This window comes from Ovis canadensis, chromosome 2, assembly GCF_042477335.2.
Source record: "Ovis canadensis isolate MfBH-ARS-UI-01 breed Bighorn chromosome 2, ARS-UI_OviCan_v2, whole genome shotgun sequence".
NCBI lineage: Eukaryota > Metazoa > Chordata > Mammalia > Artiodactyla > Bovidae > Ovis > Ovis canadensis.
In genome coordinates, this window is record NC_091246.1 from 238,954,079 (window position 1) to 238,974,153 (window position 20,075).

General features: G+C 42.0%; 1 protein-coding gene across 1 annotated transcript in view; it reads right to left on the reverse strand.

The window, feature by feature from the left end:
* Positions 1 to 627: 627 nt before the first annotated feature.
* The window catches only part of PDE6D (phosphodiesterase 6D), a 54,069-nt gene continuing 34,621 nt past the window's right edge, over positions 628 to 20,075 (reverse strand). Inside the window, exons 2-5 of the mRNA XM_069578627.1 lie at positions 4,591 to 4,679; positions 3,894 to 4,019; positions 3,105 to 3,210; positions 628 to 1,207 (exon numbers count right to left, since the gene is read on the reverse strand). Of these exons, the coding sequence (XP_069434728.1) occupies positions 1,126 to 1,207; positions 3,105 to 3,210; positions 3,894 to 4,019; positions 4,591 to 4,679 (403 nt within the window). The 3' untranslated portion in view covers positions 628 to 1,125. The remainder of the gene's footprint in view (positions 1,208 to 3,104; positions 3,211 to 3,893; positions 4,020 to 4,590; positions 4,680 to 20,075) is intronic.

Consider the following 20,075-nt stretch of genomic DNA (forward strand, 5'->3'; position numbering starts at 1 on the left):
AAGGCAGATGCTTGGCCCCTGAACCGCCAAGGAAGTCCCCAGAAGAACCCATTTTAGTTTTCTTTCTATTGTCAGACTTAAAAAGCACTGCAGATATAACTTCTGCTCCCCTACACGGGCTCCCTCTGACCTCGGTTTTCAAGGCCTCCCAGCATCCCTCCCCATCCAGGTTCTTCCCCATCACTGTTCTCCAGGTGAGTTTAGGGAGACCTTTTCTTCATTTTGTAACTTCTAGTGTCTTGTTTAGGAAGGTAAGAGTCCTTACTCGACTAACTTAGAATTTCCAACCTCTCTGGAAACCTCTTGAACAAATGCACATTATAAAAGAAGGGGAAAAGTTAAAAACAATAGACAAATGGAGGGTACATGTATGTTGTAGAAGAGAGCCACTAAATACCACATCTAAAAGACAAATGTCAAGGTCATGGGTCTTGCTCAAGTGTGTTGTACGTTCTTGGAAAGCAGTGACTGAAGCACTCAGGAACTGTAAGATCTATCAGTCCTCTCTGGAGCAAAACAGAGCTGTGATCCTACAGTCTGATAAATGTCATTCTTCCCATCATGGAGCCAGGTTCACATTCCAAGAAAAGGAGAAATCAAAGAAGTGTCATGCTAAAGACGTAGGAATATTTTAATTAACATGTTTTAATTAATTATGTAATAATAATAATATCAGTCTATTTTACAAGTTAAATGTATGAGAATGTATGAAATAGAAATGGTAGGAAAAAACTAAATGCGGGTCAGGAACATGAAGTTTTCCAAAACCAGGGGCCAAAAGATGTGTTGCCTGCAGGGCCCAAGGAGGAGGCAGGGAGGGTGATGGGAACAGCTCGTGATGTGTGTCTGTCCCTAGGTCTACTCCAGGAAGGAGTTGAGGCATGCCCTCTGCCCTGGTCTGGGACTGGGAGTTTATACCCTGGTCAACGGAAGATGGTGGCTTGAGAGAAAAAAGCCATCTGGTTACCTACACAGAGCTGGTCACCTGGTGGCCGCAGGTGGGTTTTGCCGTAGAAGGAATCAGGGGTGAAAGTGCCAAAAATCAAAGGTATAGAGGAAAAAAGTAAACAGTTTCCTCCATCCCTCTAAAAAAATGAATTCTTGAAATGCACACACATTCTTCTCTCAAACGTAGAAAAGCCTCACTCTGGATGTGCTTACGAGAAGATCGTCGTCAAAAAACTTTGTCTCTATGATAACATTTCCACTGTAAGTCAGAAGAGAGGGCAAAAGAGTGAGCGTGTTAGCAACAGATTTCATTTCCACAAAGCAGTTTCGGTCTGGCTTTACTGGGCCCGTGGACATGCACTCACTTATACAACCTTGGCTTGGGGATATTAAGATCACATGGGGTTAGACATCTCACATGACCTTTTAACTTATGTGATGAGGTTCATCTTCTTCAAGTTTAGAAATTAGAAGAGGGAGCATGTCTTAACCCACAGTACACCCAAGGCCCTCTGAGTGCTCTGCATGCAGAGGTGCCTATAAATACGACTTCCTGATTCACGTGAAAACCTCAGACTGCAGGGGTGGTATCTTTTCCTATAAAACTCACTCTGGTGGAAGCTGTGGGTTGGCCTGTCCTGCATCCTTCTCCTCACTTTGGGTAACAGCACTCTGTTCTTCTCTTGGGGGAACCCCTATCTCCAGTCCATGGTCAGTTAAGTGGCCCCTCCCTTGACTGACAAAGGGGCAGGCAGAGCATATAATTTGAGCCAATCAGAATCTCTCCCCTGAGCAAAATCCTTCCTATGGCTGCTCCTTGAGGAATCCATCCATGATTCCTGCCACCTGCATCCTCTAGCTCAGCCCTACCCTTTCAACTCTGTCCTGTAAGCCAGAGTCAGTTTCTGTGGCTTATGGCTCAATAACCCCAAACGATACGCCTGTTTTGTACACAGTGTGCAATTTCATTCTTCTTGGTGGGTATGTCAGTGTTTCCAAATCAAACTCCTCTTGAACTGAGTTAAAAGCAAGAGTGGTGCTATTCTGGGGTTCTAAAAAGTAAGACAAGTTAAATAACCTGAATATATTATCATAGACTTGCTGGTGTTAGCACCTAAAAGAAATCAGGCCTGGCCAAGAAGTCAAGTAAGGGTTAACAAAATCTAAAAAATGCCCATCTACTTATGACACTGTACTTTCCTAGGGTAGTTAATATCTACCAGATACATTTTTGCTGGTAATTAATTATAAAAAAATGGGTAAATAAGGAACTCAAAATCTGACTGATTAAATATAAATTTAATTATTTTATAATTTATACCATTATGTAGTTATAGTATTTTATAGTTTATACTATTATGCAAATAAAAATCTATCCAAGACATAAAAAAACTTCTATTTACAAATTCAATGTGATTTTCATTAAGGACCTGTTTAAAGAGGTGATCCAATGTCACACAATTATCTATTTGTGTATAAGATTTGCTACCAGGCAGTACTGTTAAAACCTTTACAAGACTAAAATCTTTTCTCAAGAGAAAATGGTAGGTGGGCAATGACTGATTGATTTGGGGGACAAAGGACAAACTAATTATTCTTTGAGCAGGAAGCAAATTTATAAAAATGGTAAGTGAGTCTCTGAAAAACTACAATCAAACATCATCCTCTAAGACAGAATTAGGACTCTGCCAGATTCTGCTGAGGGTCAAAAGAAGTACAGAGTATCAGAAGTTTGATAGTCAGGAAAGGGAGCAAATTAGCATAGATTTAATTTATGTTATGTGCTAGTTTCCTTACATACGATCTCATTTTATCCTCACTCTACCTCTGTGAGACAGGATTATTAATTCTCTGTTTAGAGAGAAGAGTAAGGCCCAGAGAAGTAAAGTACATAGCCCCAGTAAAGTACACAGCTAGTCAGGGTTAATCAGGAATTCAGTCTAAAGGTCTAGTCTGAAGTTTTTAATTCTTTCCACTCTATCATACTGTCTTTTTCACGTGACTGACATCAGTAAGCTGTAACCTTGGATACCCTGGATACTCTTACCCCTGTTCTCAACTTAGGCTGCCTGCCTGCTGAACGGAACCATGTATCCCATGTGCCTGGACTTGCTGCTTCAAGACACCTCCACCATCCCTGCGGCCCGCTCACTCACGTTAGCACGCTGGCTGGCATCATCTGGGACTCGGGTGCGGCCTCTATCAGGGACTGCCAGGTGTTTGTTGAGTTAGGGATCACAAAGCCAAACTCGAAGAACCATTCTGAAGGAAGAAGGAAAAGTGGGTGAGCTGGAGCCCTAGGCAGAGTCTCGGGGCTCTGTGTCGCCATCCGTTTGAGCAAGCCTCTTCCTACCTCAGGAACCACCAATGAAGCCATCAGAAACCTCCCAGGCCAGAGGCCATGAAAAAGGACATGGAAGCCCCCTGAACCACACCAGAGGCCTGTTCCTATGCTCTGAGATCTAAAGGACTAGGACCAGCAGCATTTTCTTATAAGTAGGCTGGATGTAAATTATACACAGAGGAATAGAACAGGCCTTTTCACTTGTCACTTCAGCTCTAAGACACAGAGTGCACTCTTACACCCAATGGTGAAGAAAACTCACTGCAGGGTGCCCTTGCCAGTGGAATCTGTATGTGACAGCATGGAGTGCACTGTACCAGGGCCTAACCAGCGGCTTCCTCGTGACCACTTCAGTGACAAAGCTGGCACCACCCCTAGGCCCTCCAGGGTCAGTAATCCTCTCATTGGGCTCAGAGCCCCTCACAGTTGCCAGCTTTGTTTCTGCTTTTTGCCCAAGCTCCCAATCTGCCAGGGTGTAGGAACCCTATCCAAGCTGAGTTGCAAAATGGATGTTATCAAAGCAGGGCTTTAGTTCCCCGAGTCTTGACTTCTGCCCCTGTCACCCTAAGCCCAGATATGAGGCATGTAGGCAGCAGAATACCTTCCAGACATTGCCCTTTGAAGTAGACTTTTTGTTCCAGGCGGAATTTTTCCATTTGCTCTGCTGAAGAGAAGTTCAGTTCTCGAGACACTGCCTTGCATTTGAGGATTTTCTTGGGAACACGGGCTGGTAAAGAAAAAGAAATACTGAAACCATTTCTGGGAGCTTCTTAGAGATGATTTAGAGCATATCTTATCTATGCTAAATCTCAGAGAATGCCTCAGTAACAGAATTATACTTTTTGATTAGAGGCAGAGGTCCCAAATTGATCCAATGCATCTGACTGAAAGATCTTCAAGGAACAGCAGATTTAGTGCACAGAAAGGCCTTATCCAGCCCCTCTTATCAGGAAGGAGGCTGAATGGGAGCCTTCTTTCTAGTCTGTCCTGTCGGTTTTAACCCCTTGGTTTTTCTTTTATTTCAGTGAGGTAAAAACACAAATTTTCTTTCAGAAAAAAAGTCAAGATCTTACTTTATATCTTTGGGTATGTTCTAATGCTAAAATTTCAGCACAGAGTTGGTTTTGGGAAGTAGGAGAAAGAAACATAAGGAAGGCACTAGAAATCTCAGCATCTCATGGATGGACGTGCTATGCCTGTAGAGGCCTGCCCGCTGGTGGTGCTGTGTCAACTCAGCTCCCTGACGCTCCGGGCCTGCTCTGCGTCATCAGCCCTGTGCAGAAAAGGGTGGAAAGTACCTTCGTGCTCCACGCCAGGGACTGACAGGTCTTCTGTTCCTTGCCAGAGTATCTTCCCTGTCTCAGCATCCCGAAGGTTCATCCAATTTCTGATCAAGTATATTAAGGAAAAAGAAGACCCTAAAGCCTCCTACTTTGTCCTCCAGGTATTTCAGATGTGCTCCTATTGACTCCTGTTTACTTCTCAGCAAGCTGGCCTGACTGCTAAGTGCCAAGAAAGCAAATACAACTGTGCAAGAGAGTGCAGTAGACATCTAAAGAAGATGCAGAGACCCAGGGGAGATATTTTTATCTGCAACATGAGAGCTCACAGATGGTACACGTCTGGCAATTGCAAGAAAGAGGTAGAAAATGAACAGTGCAAAATTTAAAATAAAATTTTCCAACAGAAACTGACCAGCTGAAATAAAAAGACCTGAAGAAACAGGTATGAGAGAAATCCCAGGACATGACTCATGGAGATCGCCCTACAGTGAAAATCACTGTCCACAAGTGTTACTCACAAATCCAGACCTCTCAAGCAATGCTTTTTTTTTTCGGCTGTGCCACTTAGCTTCTGGGATTTTAGTTCCTCGACTAGGGATTGAACTTGGGCCCAGCAGTGAAAGCAAAGAGTCCTAACCACTGCCAAGGAGTTCCAGTTCCCTCAAGTAGCTTTCTTTCCCCCTCACAATCAATATAAAGTCATTTATTTTTAAATTGGCAATAAAATTATCAAGTTTATATTTTAAAAAATGGAAAAAAAAACCCCTTCACTTTGTATTCCAAATGGTAAGCCCCAGGCCTCAATCTCAGGAAAGCCAGGGTCTGAGATTGGAATTTGGCTGTCCTTGCTGGAGCCAGGCCCGTGAAGGACATCATAGCCACAGGCCAAAGGGGGTCCCCTTGGCTCTGTCCGAGTTAAGTAGCTGCTGCAAAGGAAGCCAATGGGCTATGTCTGGGTTAGGCTGCTCCCCTAGCCTAGAAAACATTAAAGTCAAAGCTGAGATATCAATCTGGCAAGCTGGCAGGCAGAGACCAGCAGGGAGCCTAAGGAGGTCACATGGGCTCAGCATAGTCTTTACACTTACAAATTTCCTAGATGTTGTTTCCTGCAAGACAAGTGAGGAGGCAGGGACAAGGGATCTATCAAGTCCATTCACCTGGGAGCAGGAAGAGCTGCTGAGTAGACCTTGGCCTCCTCAAGCTGGGCACAGGACACCCAAAGGTCATGGAGATGATATTAAACTGCTGTGGGATGTTCTCAGGACAAACCTAGCCTAGGCAGCAAGAGAGGACAGGTGTCAAGCTTGCCATACCGTCTGTTTGCTATGTAGAAAAACCCAATGGGGACTCACTTAGTCCTCACCCCAAAGATCTACGATTCTCTGAGGGCCTGAGCAGAAAACAAGTTTCCCAATGATGTGGGAAGATCACATTTCTATCACAATTCATTGTAAGTACGCGAATGTCTCTTACCTAACTTTTAGCCTGGGTACATGTTAAGTCACTTCAGTCACGTTCAACTCTTTGCCACCCTATGGATCTTAGCCTGACAGCTTCCTTTGTCCATGGAATTCTCCAGGCAAGAATACTGGAGTGGGTTCCCCCTGCCCTCCTCCCAACCCAGGGATCAAAAGTGCATCTCCCGCATCTCCTGCATTGGCAAGCAGGTTCTTTACCACCATTTTGAGGTTATAATATCCTCATTTCCAATTTCCTACTTCCTGAGAGATACACGCATATATGTACATACATGTCACACATATGATTATAAAAATACATTTGGAACACATAAAATGACTGAATGTTCATAGGTGCCTCAGTCTGAAACATCCTGAACCTGAACCTCAAGTACCTCATCCCCGGTCTACTTTAAGATGCCTGGTTATTCTGGGCCTCAAGGCAATGGCTTCACAAACATCACTTTAACAGTAAACAACCCATTCCCAAGACAGAGACACAAAAACAGTGACCCCACATCTCCAGACTTTACAGATGACTGTCTCAGGTGGCGCCTCCTTGAGTCAACATGACGAGTACAATATAGACAGAGATGGAAGTTGGCCATCGAGCTGAACACATGAAGAGCTTAACTGAAGGCTGCATTCCAAAGAAGTCAGCTTCCAAGACCAAAATGACCTCTGCTGTTCCCTCCTATTGCCAGGTCAGGGACAATGAGCTGTGAGAACTGGGACCCTGCCCCTGGGACTGCCCCAGTCCCCTGGGATGAAAGACAAAGTTGAGAGATACTTTTAGAAAGAAAAAAACACAAAAGGATAGAAAATGAGAGTAAAGATACAAAAACTGGACCTAGTACAACAGGCCCAACATCTAGCAAATATAACTTTGAGAAAGAAGAGAAAAAAACAAGGAGAGGAAGTCATCAAAAAAATGAATTCAAGAAAATGTCCCAGATTGAAAAGGTCCAGCAAGGGCCTGAATTGCATCACTGTGAACTTGCAGAACATCAAGGTTAAAAGACAAGCTTTCAGAAGGAAAATGAGTTGTTACCCAAAAGGTCAAAATCAGAATGCATAAGACTTTTCAACAGGGACTCGAGGACAGAAAAAAATGGAGCAGTGCCTTTAAAATTCTTAAAGAAATGATTCCTAAAACTAATAAGCCTTTACTTTCTCAAGAAACTAATAGTAACATGCTCCTTCAAAATGACAGGGAAGACCAAGGAAGAGGATAACATGGAATCCAGAAAGCAAGGGATCTAAAACAAGAAACAGCAAAGGGGTCCTCAGAGTGATGGTGAAGGAGACCTCAAGACAAGACCTCCTTAACAGGCCTGGAGGGCAACAGGTCCAGGGTCCAGACAAGAGCAAGCCATAACACTCACGGAGACATTTAAGAAGATGAAATTAAAAACAACAAAAACAAAACGATGAAATTCATATATCTAATGTGTTTATGCTCAGATATGCAGATGACATCACCCTTATGGCAGAAAGTGAAGAGGAACTAAAAAGCCGAGGAGAGTGAAAAAGTTGGCTTAAAGCTCAACATTCAGAAAACAAAGATCATGGCATCTGGTCCCATCACTTCACGGGAAATAGATGGGGAAACAGTTGAAACAGTGTCAGACTTTATTTTTTGGGGCTCCAAAATCACTGCAGATGGTGATTGCAGCCATGAAATTAAAAGACGCTTACTCCTTGGAAGGAAAGTTATGACCAACCTAGATAGCATATTGAAAAGCAGAGACATCACTTTGCCAACAAAGATCCATCTAGTCAAGGCTATGGTTTTTCCAGTGGTCATGTATGGATGTGAGAGTTGGACTGTGAAGAAAGCTGAGCGCCGAAGAATTAATGCTTTTGGTGTTGGAGAAGACTCTTGAGAGTCCCTCGGACTACAAGGAGATCCAACCAGTCCATTCTAAAGGATAGCAGTCCTGGGTGTTCTTTGGAAGGAGTGATGCTAAAGCTGAAACTCCAGTACTTTGGCCACCTCATAAGAAGAGTCGACTCATTGGAAAACACTCTGATGCTGGGAGGGATTGGGGGTAGGAGGAGAAGGGGATGACAGAGGATGAGATGGCTGGATGGTATCACCGACTTGATGGACGTGAGTCTGAGTGAACTCTGGGAGTTGGTGATGGACAGGGAGGCCTGGCGTGCTGCGATTCATGGGGTTGCAAAGAGTCGGACACGACTGAGCGACTGAAATGAACTGAACTGATGTGTTTATATGGAAAGAGGGTTGATTCAATTAAGGGAGGCTTGGGGATCAAATTAGTGAGAAGTATAGAAAATTTAAGCAAATTTAAAAAAACAATTATTAGCATCAGGGAAAAATTAAATGTGGTACTGGAGAAAGGAGTAGTCACAGCATAACACACAGCTTTATCACAGCACTGACAAAGTGATGATAAAAACACAGAACACAGGTTCACCACAATCATCCCGGGAGGATGGGAAAAGGAGAAGAGAATGCATGTGTGATTAAGAGGAAAGTATTGAGACAGAACAAAACTCATTTTCATCATGGAAAGTCGATAAATAATGCTTAAAAGGGAAATATTAAGATATAACCACGGTGCACTATTTGGAAATATCAAGATAAACACCAAATAAATCAGTTGGAAAGAAGTGAAAATAGTTTTCTCTAGGGAGAAGAAAATCGCAGTGTGAGCAATGAAATACTCTTTGTCTTCAGAAACCAGGGAGAACTATGACTCTATGTGAAGTATACATACAACTCTGATAAAAATAAAGACTAAGTTTAAAAAAGATAGTCCGAAGTTTGTTTTGTTTGTTTGTTTTTAAAGACAATGAACAAAGCATTGAAGGAAAAGAAAATTAATATTCTCCATGCATAGCTGAGCCTGAAAAAGATGGTTAATATTTGTAAAGAGACTGAGCTCCAGACAAATACAGTTGATAGTTTATATGTCTTTTTTTCCCCCCCTGGCTATCCAGCAACCAAACCTTCTTCCCAACCAGCACCCCACAGCCTTCTTTCCCCTGAGGGAGGCAGTGAGTGCTCTGAACTATAGCAACTAGAAGATTCAGCTTCTCTCCTAGTCACAGTGCAGCTAGGGGCAAGCATATGACCTAGGCTGGGACACCCCGGGCCCTGAAGCTGTCATCACACAAAGATTTGAGGAAAAGCCAGCAGTTCCTCAGGGTAGGGCAGCAGGTTATACCAACCTGACGCTCCCTGCAGTGTGTCAGTTCTGAAGCAGCAGAAAGCCTCTGAGAGTCTTTTCCAAGGGTTGGGTAGCTTGCAGTGCAGAACTCTGAACAACACAGTTGATGAGCATCATTATGTATGGAATGGTTCTACATTTAACCCTCTGGAGAGACTCTAAAGTTTTGCTGCTATATAAAAAAGGTCACAAAAGAGAACCAAGGGTTATCCAGTAGTGTGCCCGAATGTGATTGGCACCTAAACCTCCCGTGCCCTGGACATGCTTGGGCACTGTCCTCGGACATGCACCCACCATTGCTCTGAAATTGTGTTGGTTGTGCTACTCTCCTCTCAGTGTGCGAAATCCTAACAAATTCTCCTGCAAGCTCATTATATCTCTTGATACAGTTGCTCTGTTGCACCTACGTGGTTTTCTCACCTCTTTCATATTTCTACATTCCACTTTTTAATTTTAGTAACTGAATCTAAAGCAAGTTAAAAGTATCCACATTTGCTTAGGTATCTTAAAAAGTGTAAACGGTTTTTCTTTTCTTGGGCTCCAAAATCACTGTGGATGGTGACTGCAGCCACGGAATTAAAAGATATTTGCTCCTTGGAAGGAAAGCTATGACAAACCTAGACAGCGTATTAAAAAGGAGAGACATCACTTTGCCAACAAAGGTCCACAGAGTCAAAGCTATGGTTTTTCCAGTATTCATGTACATGTGTAAGAGCTGGACCACAAAGAAGGCTGAGCATCGAAGAAATGATGCTTTCAAATTGTGGTGCTGGAGAAGACTCTTGAGAGTCCCTTGGACAGCAAGGAGATCTAATCTGTTCATCCTAAAGGATATCAGTCCTGAATATTCATTGGAAGGACTGATGCTGAAACAAAGAGCTGACTCATTGGAAAAGACCCTGATGCTGGTAAAGAATAAGGGCAGGAGGAGAAGGGGGTGACAGAGGATGAGATGGTTGGATGGCATCACTGACTCAATGGACATGAGTTTGAGCAAACTCTGGGAGATAGTGAAGGACAGAGAAGCCTGGTGTCCATGGGGGTTGCAAAGAGTCAGACACAAATCTGCAACTGAACAACAATATACATATACTTACCCATTCTAGAGTCTCCATGTATTAAGAGAAAGCTTCCCCACCTGGAGAAATAAAACAGGCACTACTGCTCTAGCAAGTCCATGCTGAACTCAGATCTAAACAGAACTGCCTTAGACATTTAAGCCCAAGGTTTTCAGAAGACACAGTACTCATTCAACCTGCAGTGTACATGCTTTTCATTCTTTTCCTGCAGATAGTCTCTTATGTACTAATATAGCCACAATGGACACCAGCCTTTCTTAAATAAGAGAACTAAAATTACTTCTAAATTTCCAGGCTCACAATGCAAGTAGGACATTCTAGCAAAACTACTATAAGAAAAGCCTTGGGGAAGTTCTCCTCACAAAGCAACAGATGGATCAGACCTAGTAGCTTCTAGAAAAAGCATTACTGTCCCTGACCCAGGTCAGCAAACAAAAGCCTGGGACCAGGACTTACTCTTCAATCTGTCGGGGGATAAAAAGAAAATAGCCTTAAATTATTCTGTCTGATAGTGGATAGTGAATTTGTTTCCTCCATTTTATAAGGCAGAGAGGCTGCTAAAAACATATAGCTTAATTCCTTAATATAAGCATCTCTTCTCTTTATAAATAATCAGATTAAGGACTTAATTATCTTTGGGGAAAATATAGTAAAAAAAAAAAGTATCTTTTGCCACTTCAACAATTAGGCATTTCCTGTATGTACCCTAATCTGAAATATTATTTACTAGTGTCTGTATCATATGTTCATTTCATAATCCTAAACCTGTGACATTTTAGCTTCAATAAATAACACAAAAAGCTTCCCAGGTAGCAGAGAGGTAAAGAATCCACCTGCCAATGCAGGAGACATGGGTTTGATCCCAGGGTCGGGAAGATCCTCTGGAGGAGGAAATGGCAACCCACTCCAGTAGTCTTGCCTGGGGAATCCCATGGACAGAGGAGCCTGGTGGGCCACAGTCCAAGGGGTTGCACAGAGTTGGACAAGACTAAGTGATTGAGCACATACATACACACACACCCACACATACAATACAAAATCAGAGAAACACAAACAGAGCTCCATTCAAAGATACTGGGGTGAAGGTTACTTAGAGACCCTCCAAGTTCTGTGATTTTAGGGGTGAAAAGAAAGGCTCTTAGCTCATGATAGAGATGCAGTCATTTTTGTTGTTGTTGTTATTAGTCGGACACTAAGTCATGTCCGACTCTTTGCGACCCCATTGACTGTAGCCCACCAGGCTCCTCTGTCCATTGGATTCCCCAGGCAAGAATACTGGAGTGGGTTGCCATTTCCTCCTCCAGGGGACTGTCCCGACCCAGGGATCAAACCCACATCTCCTATGGAGTCATTTGGGAACAGCTTTCTAAATTATAAAAATACAAATCCATGATACCCTATCAGTAAAAAGAAATAAAAATGATTGAGGAAAGTGTCTTAAAATAGTAACAATGAGAAAAGCTGGTCCACAAAAGAAGCAGCATATTTGCCTAAAAGTGCTGGAAATGAAAGACAAGCTCTTATGACTGATAATCATCTGGCTGAACACATTTTTTAACAGCTTTTTGCCAATCAGATTTTTAAAAGAAAAAAGAACCTGAGTTTTAAGGCTCAAAGTTCAAGTCACTTCCTATCTTGAGAGAAGAGGATTAGGTGGACAAGCTTTAAGGAGGGGGAGCTGGAGGACTATTTATAAATACCACCTTCTGGGTCAGCCAGGTCTTTTCTCATTTAAAAGCTCCCTGGTGATTTATATACGAGATGAGCAGAGAGGAACGCTCCTTTACTAAGGGAAGCCTGTGCTGGGGAAGAGGGGTTGTCCCTGGTACCTCTATATTTGGAACCAGGCACCCAAAAGGAGATGCACTCTCACATGTAAAATAAAAGCATCTTAAAAAGAAGCTTCAGAACAAAAGCAATAGTTTGTAAAGTATTAAGCTTTACGAAAGTTAATAGAGGAAATAAACTAAGAGAAACATGGAAGAATGAGACATTCGGTTCAATGTGGACAGTTGTATAAGTCCTCTGATGTTTTAAAGAAAGACATGGTCTGGTATGAATTAGATGCAGTCCAGTGTAGGAGCTGGGGACAGTCCTAAGGTACAGAAGGCAGTGGAGGTGCAGAGGGGGTAGTGGAGTGGGAAGGGAGCGTGTGGGGGTTGGAAGAAACCAGTTAGATGAGTGGTTGTGGTGGTAGTTTAGTTGCTAAGTTGTGTCCAACTCCTGTGATCCCGTAGACTGTAGCCTGCCAGGATCCTCTGTCCATGGGATTCTCCAGGAAAGAATACTGGAGATGAACTGGGTACTAGGTAAATTTCTCCTAGAGATGTCAGTTCAGGAACTGGGATACAAAGACTTAAAATACTTCATAACAATCATCTATAGAAGCATTTTGGAAGAGTACATTGAGTCTTGTGGGTCTTCAGTTCAGTTCAGTTCAGTTGTGTCCGACTCTTTGCGACCCCATGAATGGCAGCACGCCAGGCCTCCCTGTCCATCACCAACTCCCGGAGTTCACTCAGACTTGCGTCCATTGAGTCAGTGATGCCATCCAGCCCTTAATTCGTTTTAAATGGAAATAGTAAACATTAATTTTTGATTGATTACTGAATAAGATGAACATTCATTATTATACTATATATATAATATGCATTATATTAACAACATTAATATGTTGAACAGAACAGAGTCACTGGACATGCCAGTATCTCACTGGCCAGTTAAGGGAGGGAAAAATGAGGGACATTAAGGCAAGGCAAGGGAATAGAGAGGGAATGAGGAAGGCAAAGAGGGGAAAGAGGAAAGAAACACAGAGCACACAAGAACAGGAAAAGGGACTCGAGGTGAGAGAGTTAAAGAAGAACTCAGAACCAAGAGACAGGGTGAGGACAGAAGGGAACAGAGAGGAAGAGGTTCGGCAAATGGAGAGGTCAGATTCTAGTTTTTTCTACTTTAATATTGCACTATAGAGCGTTTTGGTTAATGACTTTCACAGAATGGTTTGAAATTGATGGGTGGAGAAGGAAGCAGCAATCCAACCATCAAGCCCCTCTGACAGTGTTAATTGGCTGATTCATAGTTTTCTGGCATTTATTATCCAAACTGTGGTTACCAGTGGGGAGAGGGTATGTTTTGAGGGGCAATATAGGAGGACGTGAAGAGGAAGTACAAACTATTAGCTATAAAATAAGCTATAAGGACACACTGAACAACATGGGGAATACAGCCATATTTTATAGTAACTATAAATGGAGTATAGCTTCCCTGGTGGCTCAGATGGTAAAGAATCTGCCTGCAATGCAGGAGACCTGGGTCAGGAAGGTCCCCTGAGGACAGGAATGGCTATCACTCCAGTATTCTTGCCTGGAGAATCCCATGAACATGTGGAATCTTCCCAGACCAGGGATTGAACCCATGTCCCCTGCACTGGCAGGCAGATTCTTAACCACTGGATCACCAGGGAAGTTCTGTTGCCATTCTTGCCTCCTCCTCAAACCCATTCCCACAGATGGAAGTGGTTTTTTAGAACTGTAAATCAGATGTCAATCCCCATTTTTTCCTTTGCACTTAGAAAAAAAAAAGTCCTTTGTGTGGTTTCCAGGGTCCCCCAGTTGCTACCTTCTGCTCACAGTGGGCTCCTTCTATGGCTCTGACACAGTCTCTTCTCCCTGCTCTTGTCCTCACTCTGCACACCCTCAGGTCATGGCTTCAGTGCCACCTCCTCAAAGACACCCGGGACCACTCAATTTCCAGCAGTTTCTAAAATCAGATCTGCCTGATTCCTGGGTCAGGGTTTCTTCTTGCCCCAGGGTCAACACCTGGCCACAGCTGGCTTCCCAGAAGCAGAGGATTTGTGGTACCTTCATCTCCCCTGAAAAAAAGGCTACCCCTCCATCTTTGTGTGTTGCTCTCTTGGTCAAAAACCTTCAATGGATCCTCCCAGACTGATGCAGGGCTCCCCATATATCTGATTTCAAACTATCATTCATTCAGTAAATGATTACTGACAACCTACTATGTGCCAAAGACTGACATCAAAGTCACATATGAAAAAAGTCTAGGCAATGTTGTTTCATAAAAAGTGACAGGTGACCCACTCCAGTATTCTTGCCTGGAAAAGTCCATGGACAGAGGAGCCTGGTGGGCTGCAGTCCATGGGGTTACCTGACTGACCATGAGTGCATCAGGGTGGAGGGAGATGAGTTGATAGCAATAAACTGGTAGAACCAAAAAAAAAAAAAAAGTACCAGGTGGAGGGAAATAATAATTCTAAATTCGTATTATTTTATTAAAATTATGATCTTAAATATGTGTGCAAAAATATTTCATCCACATTCCTTTTTAAAATATTTTTTCATTGGAATGATAAGAAATTGCCTTATATTCAGGGTCACCATATATTTAGGAATTATTTTGATAATTTTGTGGGTTTTCTTTACTTAAAACCAAAAAATTTACTCACTTCTTTAAAGATAATTCATACTCCAGCTGGATAATCTGCAATGATACTGAGATAATTCTTAATGATATTAACTGCAACCCTGATATCAATCTAAGGATGGAAGATACATAAGATTTCAATTCATAGCAATTCACCAAGAAGGGAATTGGTTTATCAAGTGTTATTCTATTCTAGCCTTTTACAAAAATAAACTTTAAATTTTAGAATAGTTTTAGATTTACAGAAAAGCTGTAAGATAGTAGAGTTCTCATATACCCAATACCAGTTTCCCTTTTTATAAAAATCTTGTTTGCTGCAACTTACGAACCCACACTGATACATTATCATTAATTAAAGTCCTGGGTTCAATCCTTGGGTTGGGAACATTCACTGGAGAAGGGAAAGGCTACTCACTCCAGTATTCTGGCCTGGAGAATTCCACAGACCGTACAGTCCATGGGATCACAGAATCAGACATGACTGAGCGACTTTCACTTCACTTCATAGTTTGTTCACATTTCCTTAGTTTTTATGTAATGTCCTTTTTCTGTCCCAGGATCCTATTCAGGAATCCACGTTACATTTAGTTGTCGTGTCTCCTGAAGGTCTTCTTTTTTAAAGTTATTTTTATTTATTTATTTATTTTGGTTGTGCCACTATGCAGCATGCAGGATCTTAGTTCCCCATCCAGGGACTGAACTGGTGTCCCCTGCATTGGGAACACCAAGTCTTAACCACTGGACCACCAGGGAAGCCCCTGAAGCTCTTCTTGGCTGTGAGAATTTCTCAGACCTTCCTTGTTTTTGGTGACCTTGACAGTGTTGAGGAGCACTGGTCAGGTATTTTCTGGATGTCCATCAACTGGGGTTTGTCTGATGTTTTTTCTTATGATTAGACTGGAGTTGTGGGTTTTGAGGAGGAAGACCACTGAAGTAAAGGGCCATTTCCATCATATCATGTCAAGGGTACATAATGTCAACATGACTTATCACTGTTGATGCTGACCTCAATTGCCTGGCTGAGGTAGTACTTGTCAGCCTTCTCCATTGTACACAGTCATTTCCCCTTCTTTCCATATTGTACTCTTAGAAGGAAGTCACTGTATGTAGCATGAATTAAGGGGTGGGGAGTTATATTCCACGTCCCAGTGGGAAGAATAACTAGATGAATTATCTGAAACTCTGCAATGGAGATTTGTCTATTTTCCTATTTATTTTTATATCAAATTATTTATTTATATCAGTTCAGTTGGTTTTATTATCAAATAACTGTGCTCTGATACCTAAATTATCTATCCACATGAAAATATTTCAACACTAAGCAATTTGTTTAAAAATATTTAAGATGGGATTTCCTTGGTGGTTCAGTGGCTAAGACTCAGCTGTCTCAATGAACAGGGCCTGTGCTCCATCCCTGGTCAAGGAACTAGATCCCACATGCTGCAACTAAGAGTTTGCATGCCTCAACTAAGACTTGGTTCAGCCAAATAAATAATAAAAGTAAGTAAATATTAAAACAATATTTAAGATATTCACCTCTAAGTCTCAGGGATTCATTTGGATTGTAGAGGGGAAGACAGACACCACAGGGTATATTAGTATACAGTAAAAGGGAAAGCTGAGACAGAGGAAAACAAAATTGGTTTGGAGCAGAACACCTGGATGAAAGTCCAATTTCTACCGTATAACAGTTGTGTGATCTTAGATTAAGTCATTTATCCTGCCCGAGTTTTAGTTTGTCAACTAGTGATAATACTTTAAGCCTTAAGGTTACTGCAGGATTATATGAAATACTTATAAAAATGGTTTATACACTGATAAACTTGATACAGGGCTACCCAGAAGGCACCATGATAAAGAATCTGCGTGCCAATGTAGGAGACACAAGAGATGTGGGTTCAGTCTCTGGGTCGGGAAGAACCCCTGGAGTAGGAAATGATAACCTGCTCCAGTATTCTTGCCTGGAAAATAGCATGGACAGAGAAGCCTGGTGGGCCACAGTCCATGGGGGCTGCAAAGAGTCAGACAAGACCGAGCACACCCACAAACTTGATACAAAAGTATGACATTATTATATTAAAATTATTCAAGACTGGAAAAAGAAAAAAAGGAAGCAACTTCTTCTGAGCTATTTCACATTCTCTAATAAAGCACATTATCTTAAATGCTGTATAATCTTCAACAAGGGAAAAATTACAAGTTTCGTTATATGAAATTAATGTTTGACTTTGGTTTATTCACTCAAAACCTTATAACTCCTAGAAAATCTCTTGATGTCCTTTTCGTTGCTCATATATTAATCAGCATTTCTTTTCCCACCTTCATCTGTTTAAATGTACATATGTGTGCTTAGTTGCTCAGTTGTGTCTCTTTGTGACCCAAGGACTATATAGCCCACTAGGCTCCTCTGTCCATGGAATTTTCCAGGCAAGAATACTGGAGCGGGTTGCCATTTCCCACTCCAGGGGATCTTCCTGACCCAGGGATCGACCCCAGGGATCGTCTCTTGGGTCTCCTACATTGGCAGGCAGATTCTTTACCACTGTGCTACCTGGGAAGCCTATTTAAGAGTTTAGGTGAGACCTAAACCTACTTTATTGCAGAAGGAAATGGCAACCCACTCCAATATTCTCGCCTAGAGAATCCCGTGGCCAGAGGAGCCTGGTGGGCTGCTGTCCATAGGGTCACATAAAGTCGGACACGACTGAAGCGACTTAGCAGCAGCAGCAAACCTTCTTTATACTTATATACATATAAGTATAAAGTAAATACATATATCCTAAATATTAGATAGATAGAGAGCAGAAATTGTATTTAGGGGTTTGAATACTTTAACCTGAAAAAAAAAAATAAAGACAGGGATGGCTCTCTTAGTTTTTCCATTTGAAATGAAACCTAGCTTTTATTAATAACTCCTTCTGGTTTTTTGTTTGACTCACATTTTACACTGAGAGGGCTTCCCTAGTGGCTCAGACAGTAAAAAATCTGCCTGCAATGCAGGAGACCTGGGTTTGATTCCTGGGTCGGGAAGATCCCCTGGAGACGGGAATGGCAATCCACTCCAGCGTTCTTGCCTGGAAAATTTCATAGACAGAGGAGCCTGGTAGGCTACAGTCTATGGGATCTCAAAGAGTTGAACACACCTGAGCAACTAACACCTCCATTTTTCACTTTGACTTTACACTGATATCAGTATTAACTATAATTAAAAATTAGGTGATTTTTTTTGAGAAAAGTCACTAGAAAATGATTTTTTCTTCTACTGTACTTGTTAAAGCTAGTTCTCTTGAGGTATTTTTTTCTCCTGTATATTATTGATACAATAGTCTGCCAACTAATTTCTCTCCTTCAATCTGCAGTCCATTGTTTTCTTAAAGTGTGGTTTGATGATCTTGTTAAAAACACTGTTCCCAAGGCCTCATCTCAGTCTTAGTCAGAATCTCTTCAGGTGAGGCCTGGCGATGCTCATTCTAAAAAGCAATTCTTGTGTGCAATAAAGTTGAAGTACCATTTGTCTAGCCTTTACAATCTATGTCTAGAGTTATACTTCTAAAGTACAAGGTGGATCATATCATTACTTCCTCTTCAAAACTTTTCAAAAGATTTTCACTGTTCCTAATTTTTTAGCTTGGTTTTTAAAGTTCTTTACATTTCTGCTTCATATCCTTTCTGATCCCTTCCTGTACCCCATTCTTATCTAGGCACAGTGAATATACTATGGCCCATATATACCTCCAGGGGCTTCCTAGATGGCACTAGTGGTAAAGAACCCTCTTGCCAATACAAGGGACATAAGAGATGCAGGTTCGATCCCTGGGTCTGGCAGATCCTCTGGAGGAGGGCATGGCAACCCACTTCAGTATTTTTATCTAGAGAACCCTATGGACAGAGAAGCCTGCCAGGCTATGGTCCATAGGGTTGCAAAGAGTCAGACACAAATGAAGCAATCTAGCCTGCATGCACACGCACCTCTGTGCTCTCTGGTCAGCTTGGATACTCATCTGAAGTCTCTCATGAGAGGAGCCAGAAAGATCAAGAGAGTTGAGCTGCTTTTTGGGAACCCAATCAAGCGTTATGATCACCACAAGGCCACACCAGACAAGCTGACAAAAGGAGATGGGAAGAAACCGGTCTTTAGCTCAGAGGACCCTTGTGGAGGCAATCATGACAGAGAAGCAGAGTAACAAAGACACAGTAATTATCATTGGCAGAGGCTGGCTATAATTGCCCCAGATGCACCAACTGCAGAGCAAAGGCCCCCAGTCATCCCAAGAAAATCTCCCTAAAATATATCAAGTGTGACTAGTCTTTACTTCCATTACTGAGAGAAGGAAACACTCTTTGTGGCTTAAATACTCATTTATGCCATTTTCATATAATGCCATAAATGCTATAGAGCAAAACTTGTCCCAAAGAACGGCAGTTTCTCATGTGATGAGACTAAGAAAAAGACCATAAAGCAGAGCTGCTCAGTATCCTAATCAAAGTTGCACAGCCAAGAGGCAGCAGCCCAGGATTTGGAATGATGGTCAGACTCTGAAGCTTAAAATCCTTCCCCACTATTCTCACTGCCTCTCCATGACAGGGAGTAGATTTCTTTTCCTTTCCTTCAAAGATTAAAATCCACTCTTCTATTACAATTTTTAAAACTATCATGTTTTTTTCTTAATGGGAGTTCCAAACAACTTATTTTTAAAAAGACCCAGAAAAACTCTTAAGTCTTCAGCACTTCTAGAAACACCAAACTGCTCAAGCCAATGGCAATTCCAGTTTCAGTGAGTGGCTTCTACTCTAGGTGAAGCTGATTGCTCAGGAAACTGATTCACAGGTAGAACAGAGCTTTTAATTCTTTCAACCATTAATTCAGATCTCCCTTACTTTTGCTCATTCGTCCACACCCTGAGTTTTACTGTTTTTGGATGATGCAATTAAGGATGACTATTAGGCAATGGAAGAACAAATACAAGTTTTTAACTATGGATGTATTCAGGGGAGAGAATGAGTCAAGAAATGTGGAGTATAAATGTACTTATTTACAAAACAGAGAGTCACAGGTGCAGAAAACAAACTTATGGTTAACAAGGGGGAAAAGAGATGGGGTGGAGGGATAAATCGGGAGACCCAGATTGACACATACACACTGCTATATATAAAATACACAACTAGTAAGGACCTATTGTATAGCACAGGGAACTCTATCCTCAGTACTGTGTAATGGCCTACATGACAAGAGAATCTAAAAAAGAGTGGAGAGGGAGTTCCCTCGTTGCCTAGTGGTTAGGATTCCAGGCTTTCACGGCTGTGGCCCAGGTTCAGTTCCTGACTGA